Source organism: Rhamphochromis longiceps, linkage group LG2 (genome assembly GCF_057381845.1).
Source record: "Rhamphochromis longiceps isolate RC_006_pf linkage group LG2, R_longiceps_female_GT1.1, whole genome shotgun sequence".
Classification (NCBI taxonomy): domain Eukaryota; kingdom Metazoa; phylum Chordata; class Actinopteri; order Cichliformes; family Cichlidae; genus Rhamphochromis; species Rhamphochromis longiceps.
The window spans coordinates 4,671,013-4,687,086 of NC_140558.1; the positions used below are offsets into that span (position 1 = coordinate 4,671,013).

At 40.3% G+C, this 16,074-nt stretch overlaps 1 protein-coding gene across 1 annotated transcript; it reads left to right on the plus strand.

Moving 5' to 3' along the window:
* Positions 1 to 1,653: 1,653 nt before the first annotated feature.
* Positions 1,654 to 15,554, plus strand: maea (macrophage erythroblast attacher, E3 ubiquitin ligase). The gene is made up of 9 exons (XM_085415296.1): positions 1,654 to 1,740; positions 5,291 to 5,473; positions 7,076 to 7,279; positions 10,556 to 10,678; positions 11,255 to 11,331; positions 11,439 to 11,547; positions 13,109 to 13,242; positions 13,393 to 13,588; positions 13,725 to 15,554. The coding sequence occupies exons 1-9, from the start codon at positions 1,672 to 1,674 to the stop codon at positions 13,818 to 13,820; spliced, it is 1,191 nt and encodes a 396-aa protein (XP_085271422.1). The 5' UTR covers positions 1,654 to 1,671; the 3' UTR covers positions 13,821 to 15,554.
* The last annotated feature ends 520 nt before the right edge of the window (positions 15,555 to 16,074 follow it).

Below are 16,074 nucleotides of genomic sequence, written 5' to 3' on the forward strand. Positions count from 1 at the left end.
CTTGGGACTGGCACTGGGAGTACGCTAATACTCCTTAAATACAAATAAGCTGGGGGTTAGTTGACTGACACTGGGTCTGTGTCCTCCCAGCCCTAAAGAAGGGATATTTCATAACAATAATAAGAATGTTTCTTACCGACATGCAAAAACTGTTTACATGTTTCCAACACTAAAGGGTTATTCAGTCATTCATCCCTTTCCCTTGATGCTTTCTTTCTTCCTGCTGAATAACTTCAAACTTTTTAAAAACACAATGATGGTTAATTTTTTAACCATCATTGAACCTGTGACCAAAAAATCTACAGTAAGTTGTGTCAACAACTATTGGCCAATTCCTCTTACCATGATCATTCCTAAATACTTTGAAAGACTGCTATTCAATCACATAAAGCTATGCGTCACAGCGGAGGTAGATCACCAGGTATGAGATTTTAACACCAACTGCTCTCAGACTGTCAGCCTGGGCAGGCAAACACTCCCCATCCTCACTCTGACCACGGAGTTCTGCAAGGCTATGTGCCGAGACCCTTCCTGTATGCTCCGGACAGACATGACCATCAGTGCATGCACAAGACGAATACCACTGTTACGTTTACAGATGATACGACAGCCATTGCACTCAATTTGACATCATAACAATATGATGTCATGTGTGTGTTTTAATAACACACACACCAAAGAGATGATTATAGAGTCCCGAACCAAAAAGAAAACCACAGACACACCACTACACATCCATAGAGAGAGTCTACTGCGCACCACACTGCCACCAACACTGCAGCTTTTACAGCACAGTAGAGAGCATCCTCGCAGCTTGGTGTGGTAGCTGTACCAAAGCTGACAAAAGGCCCTCCAGCATGTTGTGGAAAGATTGTGGGCACAGAGCTACCATATCTGGATCATCTTTACACCACTTGCTGTGTGAAGAAGGCCACAAAGACTCTCCAGACCTCCATTTGTTCAAGCTTCGCCCATCAAGCAGGTACTTCAGAGGTGTACAAACACGCAAATAGGCTGAAACGCATCCTTACACACAGAAAAACAAAATCACCTTTCACTAAACAGGACAAACTGGAATGGGTTAAAACAGTGCAGCGCTCATCCTGGATGTCACCACCTTTCTGTACTTCTTCCTGGAGGTGTATTAGTCTTTTTTTTCCCATTTCATTTCTCAGAGTTGCAAATCTGAAAGTATTGGTGGAAGTTGCACTTGTTTAAATGTCTTATGTCCTTACTGTTTACATCCTTTTTTACTTAGACAGAAATACCCACCAAAATAATGTTCTATACCCAAGTTTGAGGCAACACACTGGACTTCTCTGAAAAGTGAGGAATTTATCAAACTACAAAAACGTTTATGTTTAGGAATGCAAGCAAATAACTGTAAGATATAAATACTTTTCTATTATCCTATTTATTTTTTATTTATTTTCCTCCTACTGTTTGTGTATGTACGTCCGTGCGTGTTGTGCTGTGTGTAAATGTTGTGCACAAGGTTAGGGAGGGAGTATAACTGCCACTTCGTTATGTTTCCATAGTAAGTGCTGAATCCTGAACGTCTTCAGAGTCAGTACTTACACCGTCCCACCAGATGGCGATAGTGAGCGCTGAGCCCATTCTGAGCTGATAGAAAAAAAACACAAACAACCACAAGAAAACCACAAAACCAAGATGGCGGTGCAGGAGACAGCATCTCAACTGTCCATGGCTCTCAAAGTCCAAGAATATCCCACCCTGAAGGTAAACACAAACGCATAATGGTGTATATTGATAGCCCAATGAGTCTGCTGTTACAAAAATACGCGATGCGTGCTGTGCCACTTGGAAAGAAATCGGAATTAGTCGTTCATTAGATAGCGAGTGAACTCGTCAGGGAGGCTAACGCTAGCTGAATTAGCTTAGCCAGGCACCCAGTGTCCGTAAAGTGCTTGTTTTTATGAACGGATGTAAAAATATGAGTGGTCCCCTAAATGATATAAGCTGGGGGTTAGTTGGTTAGCTTCCTGCTGGGTTAATTCTTTTTATTATGGACTCTGAGTCCGTCAGAGGCCCAAAAGCTGATCGCTTGACTTTTTGTTGGGTTTGGCCTGATTATCCTTTTAACCATGGCTCGTGAGCTCACCTAAGTACCTACCACCTACCTAAGGGTGCATCACCTTAAAGATGGCTGGCCTGTGGGAAGCATGCTTTTTTGTGTAGTGTATGTGTGCGAGTGTACAGCTTGTCTCCTGCGCTGACCTGGACATTTAAAAAAGACTGGGATAGGAGGTTTAAGGGTTACAGTTTATATGGTTACATGGAAGCAGCATGGTTACTCGCCCCCAGTCAGAGAAGTGACATGCAAACGTGATTGGCCTGCTAACTCGGCCGTTAGCTTAGCTACGGCACTTAAAACCAGTATTTGTCGTGTTTAACGAGCAGCCTGCCCAATTCATAACGTCAAAGCAAGCGAAATCCGGGCTGGTTCGGAGATACGTGGGTTTAAAGCTTTCGGGGGAGGAGGAAGATCCCCTAACCCGGTGCTGTCAGGCGGAGAAGCAGCACTGTGAGTTAGCGCAGTGTCATCAGATTGCTGCTGCTGCTGCCTCTCTGTACTTCAAAATGGCCAGTGAGAGAAATCACAGCCTGCCGCCGCCGCACACACGCACGGTTTTCCTCCATTCCACATAACGCTGCTGCTGCGACACCGCTGCTAAAAGACAGGTCCGGGCTGCTTCCTGTGATCAGGAGAGCGTCGTCATATAAAGACAGCAGGGCTGTGAGTACCGGCGCATTTACTGCTTTTGTGTGGTAACTAATTGTGTAATGTTGCATGATGGATAGAGGCATTTCCTGCTGCAGCTGATGTTAAAATGCCTCTGTGCTGAGCATGCATGGCTTTGGTTGGGGGATGTCTCTGGCTGCTATGGTTGGATGCTGCAGTGAGATGATGGGCACCATTTTAAGACAGGAGTGATGGTTGTAATTGGCATCAAATGGGAGTCTACAGCTGCAGGACAGCAGTGTTGATTACATTTGGAGCTGTATTGAGCAGAATTTTATCATTGTAATAATGCCTGTCCCAGAAACTGAAGAAGGTTCTAATCTGATCTTTATTTCTGCATTACTAAGCATATATAAAGATCTCACAATTAAGACACAAAGGTATTAAAATGTTGACAGCAAAATGCAGTCAAAATGATAATTAAATCACTTGAGCCTTGTATTGATTATTACTGTGATTGTTATTAATATGTAATGTTTGCTGTTTGAAATGGGCTTCCTGTTGTCTCTTCCAAGGATTCACTTAAAACAATTATGAATGATAACCACCATACTCATATACTGTATGGCTTTTACTGTGATAACAGTCTGCTTTGTGTTCATGGCTGAATTACATGTTCACTCTTGACTAAATCAAGGTCATATCATAAAGGGGTTACTAATCTTAGCAATGTTATAACATCTAGTAGCCAGTCAAATTCAGAAAGGGGATATTTCAGTTTTCCCAACATGCAGCTAAAAAATTTTTGCAGACATGGGCCTTATGGATTATTTAAGAATATGTGTTATTTATTTTATAAAAATGTATCTGAAAAGCTGTTAACAAAAGACTTTATGGCTAAATTATAAAGGAGAATGTGTGCTTCCATGTGTGGTCACCACCCTCAAAGCCTTCTTTTTGAGCCAGGAAAAACCCTGGGTTAGCACAGTCTGTGCCAGCAGGTATGCCATTGACATGACCACCTACAGAAAAAGTTATGAGTCTGTTTGAATTGCCATGAGGATGAGTCTGCCACAGAAAAAATATGTAATCATTTTCAAGCAGCTTTTTAAAAAAATGAGCACCGAGTTTTGTAAAAGTTAATTAGAGCTTACCAATCTACCATTTAGCTACTATATTACTATGTTACCAAAGCCTGCTACATGTGTTTTTCCCCAGAACAAAATCAAAAACATTGACATGTTCAATAAGTGTTGTGAATTGGGGAGACTACACATTTGTGTCTGTCAGCTGGCCAATAACAGCAGGACAATTAATAGATTTATATTAAAAATGTAACACAGACATATTGAAATGACTTTGACATAATGCAAACTGATTATCTCTAATGACCCTCTCTGAGCCAGGAAAAACCTTTTACCTACGTTATAAATATACCTCGGCTCTTCCTTACATCTTGCTAAAATCATCGTCTTCTGTGTTGAAAAATTTGAGTTGTGAGTACCGGTAGTTATTTGTTGATCTGGGCAACCAGAATATTTGCTGGTCAATAAGTAAGTATAAACCTTGTCTGTGGCGAATCCTGACTCTAATGTAGTCGTCACTGAAAGATATTAGGGAGTGGAGGCTGACATAAAGGTAATGTTTAATCTCTGTTATATTCTGATGGGAGCTGTTAGTGTAATACGAAAAATCCATCCAATAATTTTTTTTGGAGTATATACCAATATGTGGTAAAGTAAGCTATCTGAGAAATGCGGCCCATTTGGGCTTTGCATTTGGTGCTGCATTTTCCAGTTTGTCCCCCCCGATTCCTTCCTCGCCATCTTAGTAATCTGTGACATAAACTTGGCTCTGAGTTAAAAGAAACGCTCCTTTCAATCGGTCAAAGCACTTCTTTTGTTGATCCAGCATGTCAGCAGAGGGAATATCAAGAATCACATGAAACTAGTTAAGTACTTTTATTGTCGTGCAAAGAAAATAAGTACATCATTTAACAAAGCAGGTTTCTCTGAAAAGGACGTGGTTTCGAATGCTTTTTTAGCTTTTTCAAGCTGAGTTTTCAGAAGTTTACAGACTCTGACTGCGCTCCAGTGTGTGCCAACTGGTGAGGGGAAATGGTGTTTTTTTTCCCCCCCCCTTCTCTTTGTGGTCTGGATGAAGTTCTTGAATCTGTTGTGACAGCTTACTTGCTTTTCTAAAATTGAATGACCATAAATTGATATGGAAGTTTTATTTAAAGTGAACTGACGGAGAAAGTAACATTTTTACAGAAATCTGTTGCAGTTTTTCAGTTTAAGTATTAGGAAATGTTTAAGCAGGAGTTTAGCATCATGTTTTTGTTCTTCATTCCAGATGAAACGGCATAAATTAGAGAACAGAACATCTCAAATTAAGGATAATGATGGCCAATTGTTCTGTATCAAGGATAAGAAAAAGTAAAGCTTTAGTATTTAAACAGTTTTCTACCATATTGTCTTGAGGTAATTCACATATTGAGCTATAATCGTAGCTTATAAAATTACACTAAGATGCATTAATCCCCTTGAATGAATGTCTGAAATAGAACATTTATGATGTCTACAGGTGCCATACGAGACTCTGAACAAACGCTTTAGAGCGGCTCAGAAGAACATCGACAGGGAGACGAGTCACGTCACAATGGTAGTTGCAGAGCTGGAGAAAACGCTCAGCAGCTTGCCCGTGGTTGACTCGGTGGTGTCCCTGCTGGATGGAGTGGTGGAGAAACTCAGTGCCCTGAAGAGGAAGGTAAGAGATACAGGCATACACATTTTCCAAGTGTAACAGTCAAGTCCTTCCAGACTGGTAAGAGTGCCAAGTTTCCTTTTAGTTTTAGTGAGGGAGTTTGCAGCTCTTGAACATCATGTTTTTGAAGGCATAAAAGTCGATATTTTCCGCCACCTTTTATGATAACACTTGATTTTATGAACATGCATAGCTTTGCACATGTTCTTTTCATCCCTAACAGTAAATCTCTGATGGCGCTGACTCTCTGCGGTTGCTTGTTTTCTGTTCCACTGAAGCTGACCACACAATAGAGGTTCTATCAGTTTCAACTTTAGCCTTTTCTCTGGAAGCAGTCAGAAGCACTGCTTTTATACAAAAAGGCAATTACAGAGATAATCAGGCCCAACAGGAAGATGGCTTTCAAGTGCAACTGTGCAGCTGTATATAGTTCTATCATAATAGTCATCCCTGTGTATGTTGTCATTGCTACACTTACAGGCCTGTGTTTTAAAATGTTTCTGGCATTATTTAAAATCTCGCTTCTGGAAAGAGAGAAAACGGTTTCCAGAAGGCCAGAGAAATCTCAATTTTCCTTGGCAGCTGTTTGAATGCGATTGAGGGAAGAAATAATTTGATGCTTTTTGTAAAGAGATAAAGTGCACGCCTTAAAAGAGGTACTTCAATCGTGCAGCTAAATTTTGGTCGTGCTCTGTGGGCCTTTCTAAGTTACTCGAACCCGTCTGCACACCATCATTTTGCCTAACATGTAAAATAGTGTGAAGAGGTAAAGCAGAACCAACCACCTACATCTTGTTAACCTGGAGTAGAAAAGCTGTTATACATCTATGCATCACACGTATTATCTTCTTTACAAACAAAATCTTGCTTCATGTAGAGCCGACCATGGAAAACCACAGTAATCACTGTTTTAGCAAAAGCACCTCATTAGGTGGATTGCATTTGTTTGCCAAGGAATGCTCCAAGGGTGGCTCGTGTGTTGAGCTGTCAAATCGCACTTTTGCTTTTTTTTAAAAAATAAAAAATTTACCTTTATGTCGACATTCTCAGCAGATACAAAAGGTTCATTTTGGGCGGGGGAAGGGGGGGTACTTTAATTGTGTATCAGATGATGTCATTAGACACTGCACTGATTGGGCATCTGAAATCTGAGAAGTGAAAAATAAATCATGCTTTGTTCCATTTCTACCAGGAAAACAATGCTTATCTAAATTGGTGTTATACAATTTTATATTTGTTTCTTTTTCAATTTACTCTAAAAGTACAAGATGTGCTGAAAAGCGAGCCTAGGATTGTAATTATGTGCTGAAGGATCACCGAGTCCTTACTGCATGTAACAGTGGAAAGAAATGACTCCTTTGTGGTTGTGATCCATAATTTCCATCCTGCCATGTCTGTGAAGCAGAAAGCAGCAGTTTTGTTCCAACGAAACTTGAGCAGCGTTCAAGGTTTCTGACTTCTTGGTTTCAGTGTTCAGGGTTTGTTCCTGTTCTAAAGTCAACCATGTTACATGTCATAAACATAATTCATTTTAATTATCCTTCTTAGAGAAACGATTAACAGGAAGCATTTTGTAGCTCTCGTGATTGTGTTTGTGTCCCGTAGGCTGCAGAGTCCATTCAAGCAGAAGACGAGAGTGCCAAGCTGTGTAAGCGTCGCATCGAGCACTTAAAGGAGCACAGCAGCGACCAGCCAGCTTCAGTTAACCTGTGGAAGAAGAAACGGATGGACCGCATGATGGTGGAGCATCTGCTGCGCTGTGGCTACTACAACACAGCTGTGAAACTGGCCAGACAGAGCGGTATAGAGGTAATTACAGGGCTCCTACAGTTCATGTACAGAAAGAGGCAAAGGTTTTGGGTTTTCTGTATTTCTTCATAAATATGACCTGAAATCATTTTTTTAAAAAGAGAACCTAATTAAAGAAATTGTTCTATGATTTACATTTATTTACTGAGGGTTTGATCCAGTATTATGTATCTGCAAGGGGAAAAGGTATTAACCTTTACTGTCAGTATGTAGTGCAGGAGTAATTGCAACTTAACTTCTGATGTGCAGAACTTGTCGTTCTGCACATCAGTTTAAAGGACTTTTAACCAGTTCCTTATATACAGAGTGTTTAACTCCAAGAAGGATTTCGCTGATACAGACCAGCTGGTTGGTCAGTGGCAGGCCCTGTTCAGATCTGTGGCAGATCCCTGCTGGATCTCCATCTGCTCCTTGGCTGTTAGGAGATTTAGTGAATACAGCCCTGACTCTTAAAGCAGAGTTAATGGTACTGTCCTTGTGTTTCTGTGGCTTTTGGCTATTGAGAGTGAAGGATTATGGATGTTCTGTCTTTGCACATGTCCTTGCATATGGTCATTCAAAACAACAGCAGCATGTGGCACTACGGTGGTGATGATAGGCAGAGGTAGAGTTAAAGGGAGCAAGAGTGGAATTCAGCAGCAGCTTGAAGTACAGGCTGTGGCTACACTGGACAGCTTTCATTGTTCTTAACACTCTGTTTCTTTACACCATAAAAAGCTCTTTGTTATGATTTAGACTTGCAGTTGAAGGTAAACCAAAAAGACCAACAACAGCGCGTACACGAACAAGACAACTTTCCCCACTGCCCTGTGTTCATAATAAACAGCTACAACATGTAGACACCCCTAAGTAGGAATGTGGTTTTACATTAATAATGGATAAACATTAGTTTGTTTATCCAACAGGAAGAGCAGTGATAATGGCAACTCATATTTAATTGTATCTGCAGCGATATTGATCTATTTGTTGATAGGAAATCTAAAATGGGGGTAGTTTTAATGGGAGAACAAGCCAAATGGCCAAAAGGGAGCCTGCATTAGGCTACGTTCACACTGCAGGCGAAAGCGCATCAAATCCGATTTTTTTTGACCCTGTGCGACACATATCCGATCATGCTATGACAGTGTGAACGGCACAAATCCGATATTTTCAAATCCGATCTGGGTCACTTTCGTATGTGGTGCTGAATCCGATACATATCCGATGTTTCAGAAAGCGACTGCTGTTTGACGGTCAAGTCGCATTAAATCCGTCTTTTACGTCACTGACACAAGACAGACGCCAATTATCAGCTCCGGAGTAGACACCATGAACACTTCCTGGCCATCCAGTGTAGATGTCAGTGAAACTGTTGGGAAAAAAAACGTTGGAGAAACGTGAACATTTTATTTGTATCTGCAGATTCTGACAGAAATCTGCAACTATCCTTTGAAGCAGCGCTCCTCTTAAACAGCAATAAGGATCATTATTAGGCTATTTACATTATTATTTAAATAACAAAATAACTTAAAGCAAAAATTGGGAAACGTAAAGTCCAAAGTCTTTATATTAAGGGCCATCAGTCAAACAATACTGTTGCTCTGGGTCTAAACAGAGCGCGTTGTGTGTGACGTCTTCTTTTGCGCATGCGGCCGCTTTGAGCGTTCACACTAGAGCGCGTTTGCTGTCGCATTTTATTTGTAGTGTGAACGAGCAGACAAATTCGGATTTGATCAAAAAATCTGAATTGAGCATCAAGACCTGCAGTGTGAACGTAGCCTGAGAGTACTGTTTCTGTAATGTGGAATCACTACAAGATTAAATGCAGTGTTTTAAACAAACACTGTGAAGTTCATTTGTCTGTGGATAATACTACTGAAAAGCATGGAAATAAATTGTGCTGTCAGTTAAAACTGTCTATTTACAAACATGCCCTGGCCAAACACACCAAAAGCATTACAGTGCTTCTCTTTTTCTGCAAGATTCAGTTGAATGCAGCCCACACAATCAGAGTTTCTGCTGGAAGAACGACTACTTGAATACTGAAGCACAGACATCACTTTGCTATGAATGGTGTGATTTCATGAGCCAATGCATGAAATCTACACAGTATTTTAAAAACCGTGTCACCAAACTAGTTGTAATTAGTGATTACTATACAGGACAGGACGTCCCCCATCCATGCCTGTCTCTAAAACCTTTCCCCTCACTTATTTTACAGTTTTTTGTCCTCGAGATACTGTTTCAGAACATTTTTTTTAAATATTTATAATATTTTTTTAATCATCTAAGATGTGTGTGATTTTTGTCTTGGACTTAAATGGCCTCCAGCTGGATACAGAAATTCTGAGTGGCTTCATCGTTTTGAACTGCTTGCTTCAGGTCCTTTCAGAGCATTTGTATTGAATTTGCTCAGCACATGTTGCAAAACATTACCTTTACTCTTTTTAATCCTTCTTTTGTAGAATGACATGTGCTGAGCATTGCTGTCTTGCTGCACGACCCAGTTTGCTTTTTCTTTTTTTTACAGGCACATCCTGACATTTTAGAATTTTGTAGTATAATTCAAATGAATCGCCCCACTAAGGACCGGCAGACAAGGCCTACAAACCATGACTCGAACAGTACAGTGCGTTTCAGATGGGATGAGATTCAGATGCTGGAATGCTGTCTTTTTATTTCTTCAAATGTAGTGCTTATGATTTACACCAAACAGTTCCAGTGTCTTTTCTCTAACAAACAGCAGATGAGCAGCTGTGTTCTTTTGGAAGACCAGTGGCATTCTCCATTCAACCGTGACATGGATAACATTTTTGTTCAGTGTTCTGCTGATGGTGGGCTCAAAAACATGAGCGTGAGCCAGTGTGAGAGGCCTTTAGTTTCTGAGAAGCACGTTACCCGGGGTTACTTTGTCACCTCGGGTACTATTACACATTTTGCTCTCTGAGGAATATTTGTTAGTCAAGTATTCCCAGGGAGGGTAACAATGGTCTTGAATTTCTCTTTTTTTTTTTTTGTACAATGTCTGTCAGCCTCTATAGAGAGTACTCAATAGCCAGCCTAATGAGCATCACGTCCTTGTTTCTGAGGTCCTCGGAGATTTCTTTTGTTTAAGCCATGATTGACTTCATGAAAAATGTGTAGCGAAGATCAGACTTTAATAGATCTCTTCTTCTTTCAATTAATATCCTCATAGCTGTTTGTCAGCTTGTTAGTTAAAAGAAAAGTCTTCTCGTTCACACATACCTTTCACATACAGAAATAACCTGTGTTTTTCTGTCTCTGTTGTGTTTTTAGGATCTGGTGAACATTGAGATGTTCCTCACAGCTAAGGAGGTGGAGGAGTCTCTGGAGAGGCAGGAGACAGCCACTTGCCTGGCTTGGTGCCATGACAACAAGTCCCGCCTCCGCAAGATGAAGGTAGAATAATTAATGATGTTTCAAGGCATTGTTAATACTAGCTTTGATACCAGTGAACCCTGAAAAAAAACCCTGCTATCAGTTTTTTACATTGCATAGTTTTGGCTCTAATAAACAACAGTCAGCAGTGTAACCGGTTTTTGATGCAAAAAATTAAGTCTTGATTGCTTTTCTTGTAGCTTTCGCTCTGCTGAGAATCTCAGCAAGTTCCCATTTTAATCCCAACATTATTTTATTAGACAGGGTCTGAGTCCTCAGTAGAATTCAGACGGGAGTCAATAATCTGACTTGTTGGCTGTTAATTATTTATATGGACGTGGCTTTGTTTTAGTAAAATTTGGTTTAGTTTATCTTCTTGCCAGTTGGGCAATATGTAAATCAGAAAAACTATAGTTCCAGTTGGTAACAGATGTGGGGTTTTTCCCTGCTCAGTCCATTTAGATGGTAAAATATTAACAGATCATTTTGCTGTTTGTTCTGTCTCGATTTCCATGGACATTATTAATTAACCATGGGGGGGTCGCCTCATTTTTTTAAACTCGATGCCTCCTCTTCCATCTTTCCTTTCTCTGGCAGAGTTGTCTTGAGTTCAGTCTGAGAATCCAGGAGTTCATTGAGCTCATCAGACAAAACAAGCGCATGGATGCAGTGCGGTACTTAAAACACACACAAATAATTTTTTCACCTGAAGCCTTTTACTCACGTATTTCCACATTTGCAGTTGCGTTACTGAGATTGTGAGTCTCTCTGTGTGTATTAGACATGCTAGAAAGCACTTCAGCCAAGCAGAAGGTGGACAGTTGGATGAGGTTCGGCAGGTGATGGGCATGCTGGCCTTTCCATCAGATACGCACATCTCTCCATACAAGGTAACATTAGTGGTCTTTATCAGTGTGAATGTCTACAAGGATATCATTTGATTTGATCAGAAGTCATTACACAGCAATAGTTTGTGCTTTGGCTCAAAAAGGTCAGATTTTCAGTCAGGCTGATAATTCTGACCTGGTCATTTTTGTTTTGTTTCTGTGTTCAAATATAGATAATTTATGCTTTCTAAAGAAAACTGATATGTTTAGAAATGCTGAAAATCTCTTGCTCTGTGTTAAGAAGAAAGAAAAACACTTGGGAAAATTTTGAGAAAAACTTTAAACTCCATGGGTCTGTCCTCGTGGAAATATTGGTACCACTTTGGGCAGAGCTGTGACCAAACCAGCCTGACTTCTTGTGTGTTTGAAGTAAAGAGAAAGCGCTATAGACACAGACCAGCCACCAGAGGGCCTCCATTGTCTTTTACAAAAAGCTCAATTCCCTTTTTGTACAGGCTTTCAGTGGCACTGCTGTTTTTAATTTTCCACTCCAACATCCTCTGAATTGTACTATGGCACACTGTCACCAAGGCTTTTTCTCAAAAAGCCTTTGGCTTTTTTTCTTTCGCTTTTAGGCAAGCCAGTGTAGTGTTTGTGCCAGCTGCTTGTGCCAGAGTTACAGAAACAGCCTCTCTTCCCTGCCAGTATGCTATTAACGGGAGAGCTTAGTAGCTTTCATTATTATCATAGTGTTTTTCCTCAGTGTCATGATTACTTATGATCATAATAAAAGTAATCATAAATATAATCATGCTCAATAAAAATACTGCCAGGGGTAATTAGAAAGGATTAAACTGTAATTAATTTAGACAACGCAGTTACATTACTGATAGGATTACAGTCTCAGCTGTTCTTGGAAAAACCGTTAATCACAATTCACTTGAAATCAACATCGCTGATTAAAGACCAAGTCAGAATCTAAGACTTTCAGTGGGGCTTCTTTTTTTTAGGTGGTCCAGAAAAGAGAGCATTACTGTAATAGACTCTGGGGGAAGTAAAAATGTGTCATAGTGTTGCTATTATTGTTATTGTTGTTGTTGCTATAAAAGTAGCTTAGAAACTGCTCCAAGAAGATAAATGTGATGAATATGTGTGGAATCTTGTGCCCCCCCAGAATATGGTCAGTGATGGTCCAGCCTTGTGAATCAATTTGTTGAGCCACAAAAAATGCAACACAAATTTCATTGTTTTAAACATTGAAATTTCAGCTCTTTGTATGTTATAACTTTGCTCTCCTGGAATGGAGAGGACAACAAACCTCTGCTCGACCATAAATTTCGTTTTATACGTGAAGTCTAAGGTGCACCCTGTGGTGTCCCAACATTACTAACCAGACAGGGTGTAGCTTCAGTTGTGTTTTAAGCTGCGCAGACCAAAGACAAATGTATGCCTTTTATACACAAAAGTAGACCTTTTTGTTTAATTCAGACTTTTTTTATATTGTACAAATTATAAAAGCCCCCTGTGCCAAATTAAACTTGATTATTTATTTATTAATTTTTCAGAAATGCAGTTGTAAAAAAAATCTTCCTTTTATTTTCTCTTTTTCTTTCTGATTTATCAGGATCTGTTGGATCCAGCCCGCTGGAAGATGCTGATCCAGCAGTTCCGATATGACAATTACAGACTGCATCAGCTGGGAAACAACTCTGTCTTCACCATCACCCTGCAGGCTGGTCTGTCTGCCATCAAGACACCGTATCCTTCCAGTGTGTGGTTACTCTTAACCCTGTCATTTCAACTTCTTAAGCTATATGAAGATGGATAGTGCTTTTTGTTCTAAGGGGGGTCTATTCTGTGTGTTATTCCCTAATCTGCATTAATCCTTAACTCCCATTTCCAAACCAGTCAGTGCTACAAGGAGGATGGCACCTCTAAAAACCCAGACTGCCCAGTGTGCAGTAAATCTCTTAACAAGTTGGCTCAGCCTCTACCCATGGCCCACTGCGCCAATTCCAGACTAGTCTGTAAAATCTCTGGAGAGGTCATGAATGAAAACAACCCTCCCATGATGCTGCCTAATGGATATGTTTACGGCTACAATGTGAGTAAACTGCATGATGCCAGCTGGGACTGTATAAAGGTGCTTCCATCCATGTTGAAGCAATTTAAAATGCAGACTTAAAGGATGATAAAGTTTCATAAAACACTCCTTGATATTTCATTATTATCTCTTCCAGTCTCTTCTGTCCATTCGCCAAGATGACAAAGTGGTGTGTCCCAGAACCAAAGAAGTCTTCAACTTCTCTCAGGCGGAGAAAGTGTACATCATGTGATTGCTCGGATGACGCTTCTGAGTATCAACCACATCAGATACGGCCCGTCGCCCATCACCTGTGACCCGGCCTGCTCAGAGCCACCTGTGGAGCTGTGATCCAGTGCCCTTCCTCCCACAGACAAAACCCACATGTCCGTGGAGACTCCACCACCCCAACCCATCCAGTTCCTCTACATGATCAGCTCAAGTTAGCCCATCCAGACCCCGTGCCCCCCCGCCCCCTCCATTTTATCTGACAAACTGGGCTCCTCTCCTTTAAGACTCTGTTTTAGATGTGGCTAGAAGTTGTTTAATCTGATCCATTCAAGCACATGGACTATCAGCATTGTCATTATCTTACAGGCCTTCACACTGAAGATTAGAGAGTAGAGAAAAAGACTGAAGAGTGGAAAAACTGCTAGATAGATGTTTGATTTTACTACAACAAATAAAATCCTGTTGAGGTTACTTTTGACTTTTTTCCTTTTACAAATGTTGTTTGTTACTGAAATAATGTGGCAGAAATGTGTTAAGTCGCTGCTTTAACCATTAACACAAGATTTGAGCCTTTTTTGTGAACAGACATGGCTTCCTAGTCACATCTCCTCCTATGGTGCATGCTGTCTGCATCGTTTGTCTTATAGCCATGTTTATGTTGGTTGTTAGGGAATATTTTTAAATGCTTCCTTTAAACTACCTAACTGGATTAATTACATTTATCTCCCTCACGATTGAAACTGGAGGATGTTTTGGGCTACAAAAGGCTTCAGTTTTAATGTAAATATTAGGTAGGACTTGATCTTCATTTATAAATTCAGGAGTTTTAGAGAAATGTCATTTTAAAAAAACAAAATATTTGCCATCTGCACAGATTGCTGTGTAAATTTGAGTGTTTTCTCGGGTGTTTAAAACCTGATGTAGCCTTCAATATCCTCAAGTCAAGCGGTTTTTGCTTATAATTTCTCATATCTGGAGAAGCTCGTAGTTTCACAGACAGTAATATAAATTAAGCGGTACTTGCTCCCGTAAAGAAATGTACTAAGTTTTCAGACAAGAAAACCATCTCTGATGTTTTTAGCTTCCAAATGAAAAACACAAAAACAGTCTTCCCATTTTTGGTGTGACAGGTTTGGTGTTTATTTCAGTTTGTTTGAAATTTTGCCTTTAAAAAAAGACATTCTGGGTGATTTTTAGTCAACTGGACGTTGCCTACAGTCTGAATTTCAGAACTATTTTCCCAGTGAAGCCTCGATAATAAAGAGAAGGACAATGGCGCTGCGTTACCAGTCTTGTACTCTATGTTGAAGCTGCTTGCAGCACCATTATTACAGGCTTTAAGACCATTTCATTTAATATACATTCACATGCCTTTACTGAAGGTAAAGACTTTGTCTTTCCTTACAAAGACAGGAGGAGGAGAGGAGTCACATTCAACCTTTATGGCTTTCAAACGTACTATAGAAGGACTGGGATATAAAATAATATGGAGAAGGACCTAAAGGTCACTCTGAAAATCAAGCCTGAACACCCAGAATACTCAAAAAATGCAGGTTAACATAATCAATTTTGTGGTCGGTCCTTTCTTCCATCTGTTGTTTTATCAGCAAACCACGAGTCACCTCGTTTGTGTCCATCTATAGTTTGGAGCTGTATCTGTGCAGACACAGACTGTCCTGTGTGTTTGTGTTGGTAGAGTAGAAATGGGGATTGTTTCATGAGCAATATGCCTCATAAAGGTTTCAGTAAACTTTGATTTTGGTGTTTCTTTGTTTGCCGTCTGCTTTGCTCTTGTCTGCTCTGAAATCTGCATTACCATAAGCTGTTGGTAGGTGTGGTTATTCTCTGCACAAGGTAATTAAATCAAGTGCCGTGTCTTTCACCTGAAACTACATCGCCATAGCCCGAGGACGTCGGGATTCGAGGGGAATTGGCCTTTTCTTTGTGTTTGATCACTTACATGGAGATCGTGGCAGGAAAGATAAGGGGAAAACAGGCAGGACGATTGGCTTATCTGTTACAACCGAAACCTGCAACTTCTGCAGAAAACACATCAGCCACTGACAAGGTTTTCTTCTCCAGATTAATCCAGTATTTTTCTCATTTTCTGTTTGACGTGTAAATTAGTGAAAAATAATGTCTGCTACAATTTCACACACTAGTTGAGAGCCTATTCAGTTTCTACAGCCTTTCTTACCTTGATAAATACGGAAGAGGATTAGGGCTGCTGGGGAAAAGTGAGCACGTCTTTTTTTCTTCTTCTTCTTTTCCAGAAT

What these genes read in the sequence shown, in the direction of transcription:
- maea (XM_085415296.1), top strand. Translation starts at nt 1,672, where the DNA reads ATGGCGGTGCAGGAGACAGCATCTCAACTGTCCATGGCTCTCAAAGTC. An exon ending in AAGAATATCCCACCCTGAAG is followed by an intron (nt 1,741 to 5,290) that starts GTAAACACAAAC and finishes TGATGTCTACAG; the next exon opens with GTGCCATACGAGACTCTGAA. An exon ending in CGCACATCTCTCCATACAAG is followed by an intron (nt 11,548 to 13,108) that starts GTAACATTAGTG and finishes CTGATTTATCAG; the next exon opens with GATCTGTTGGATCCAGCCCG.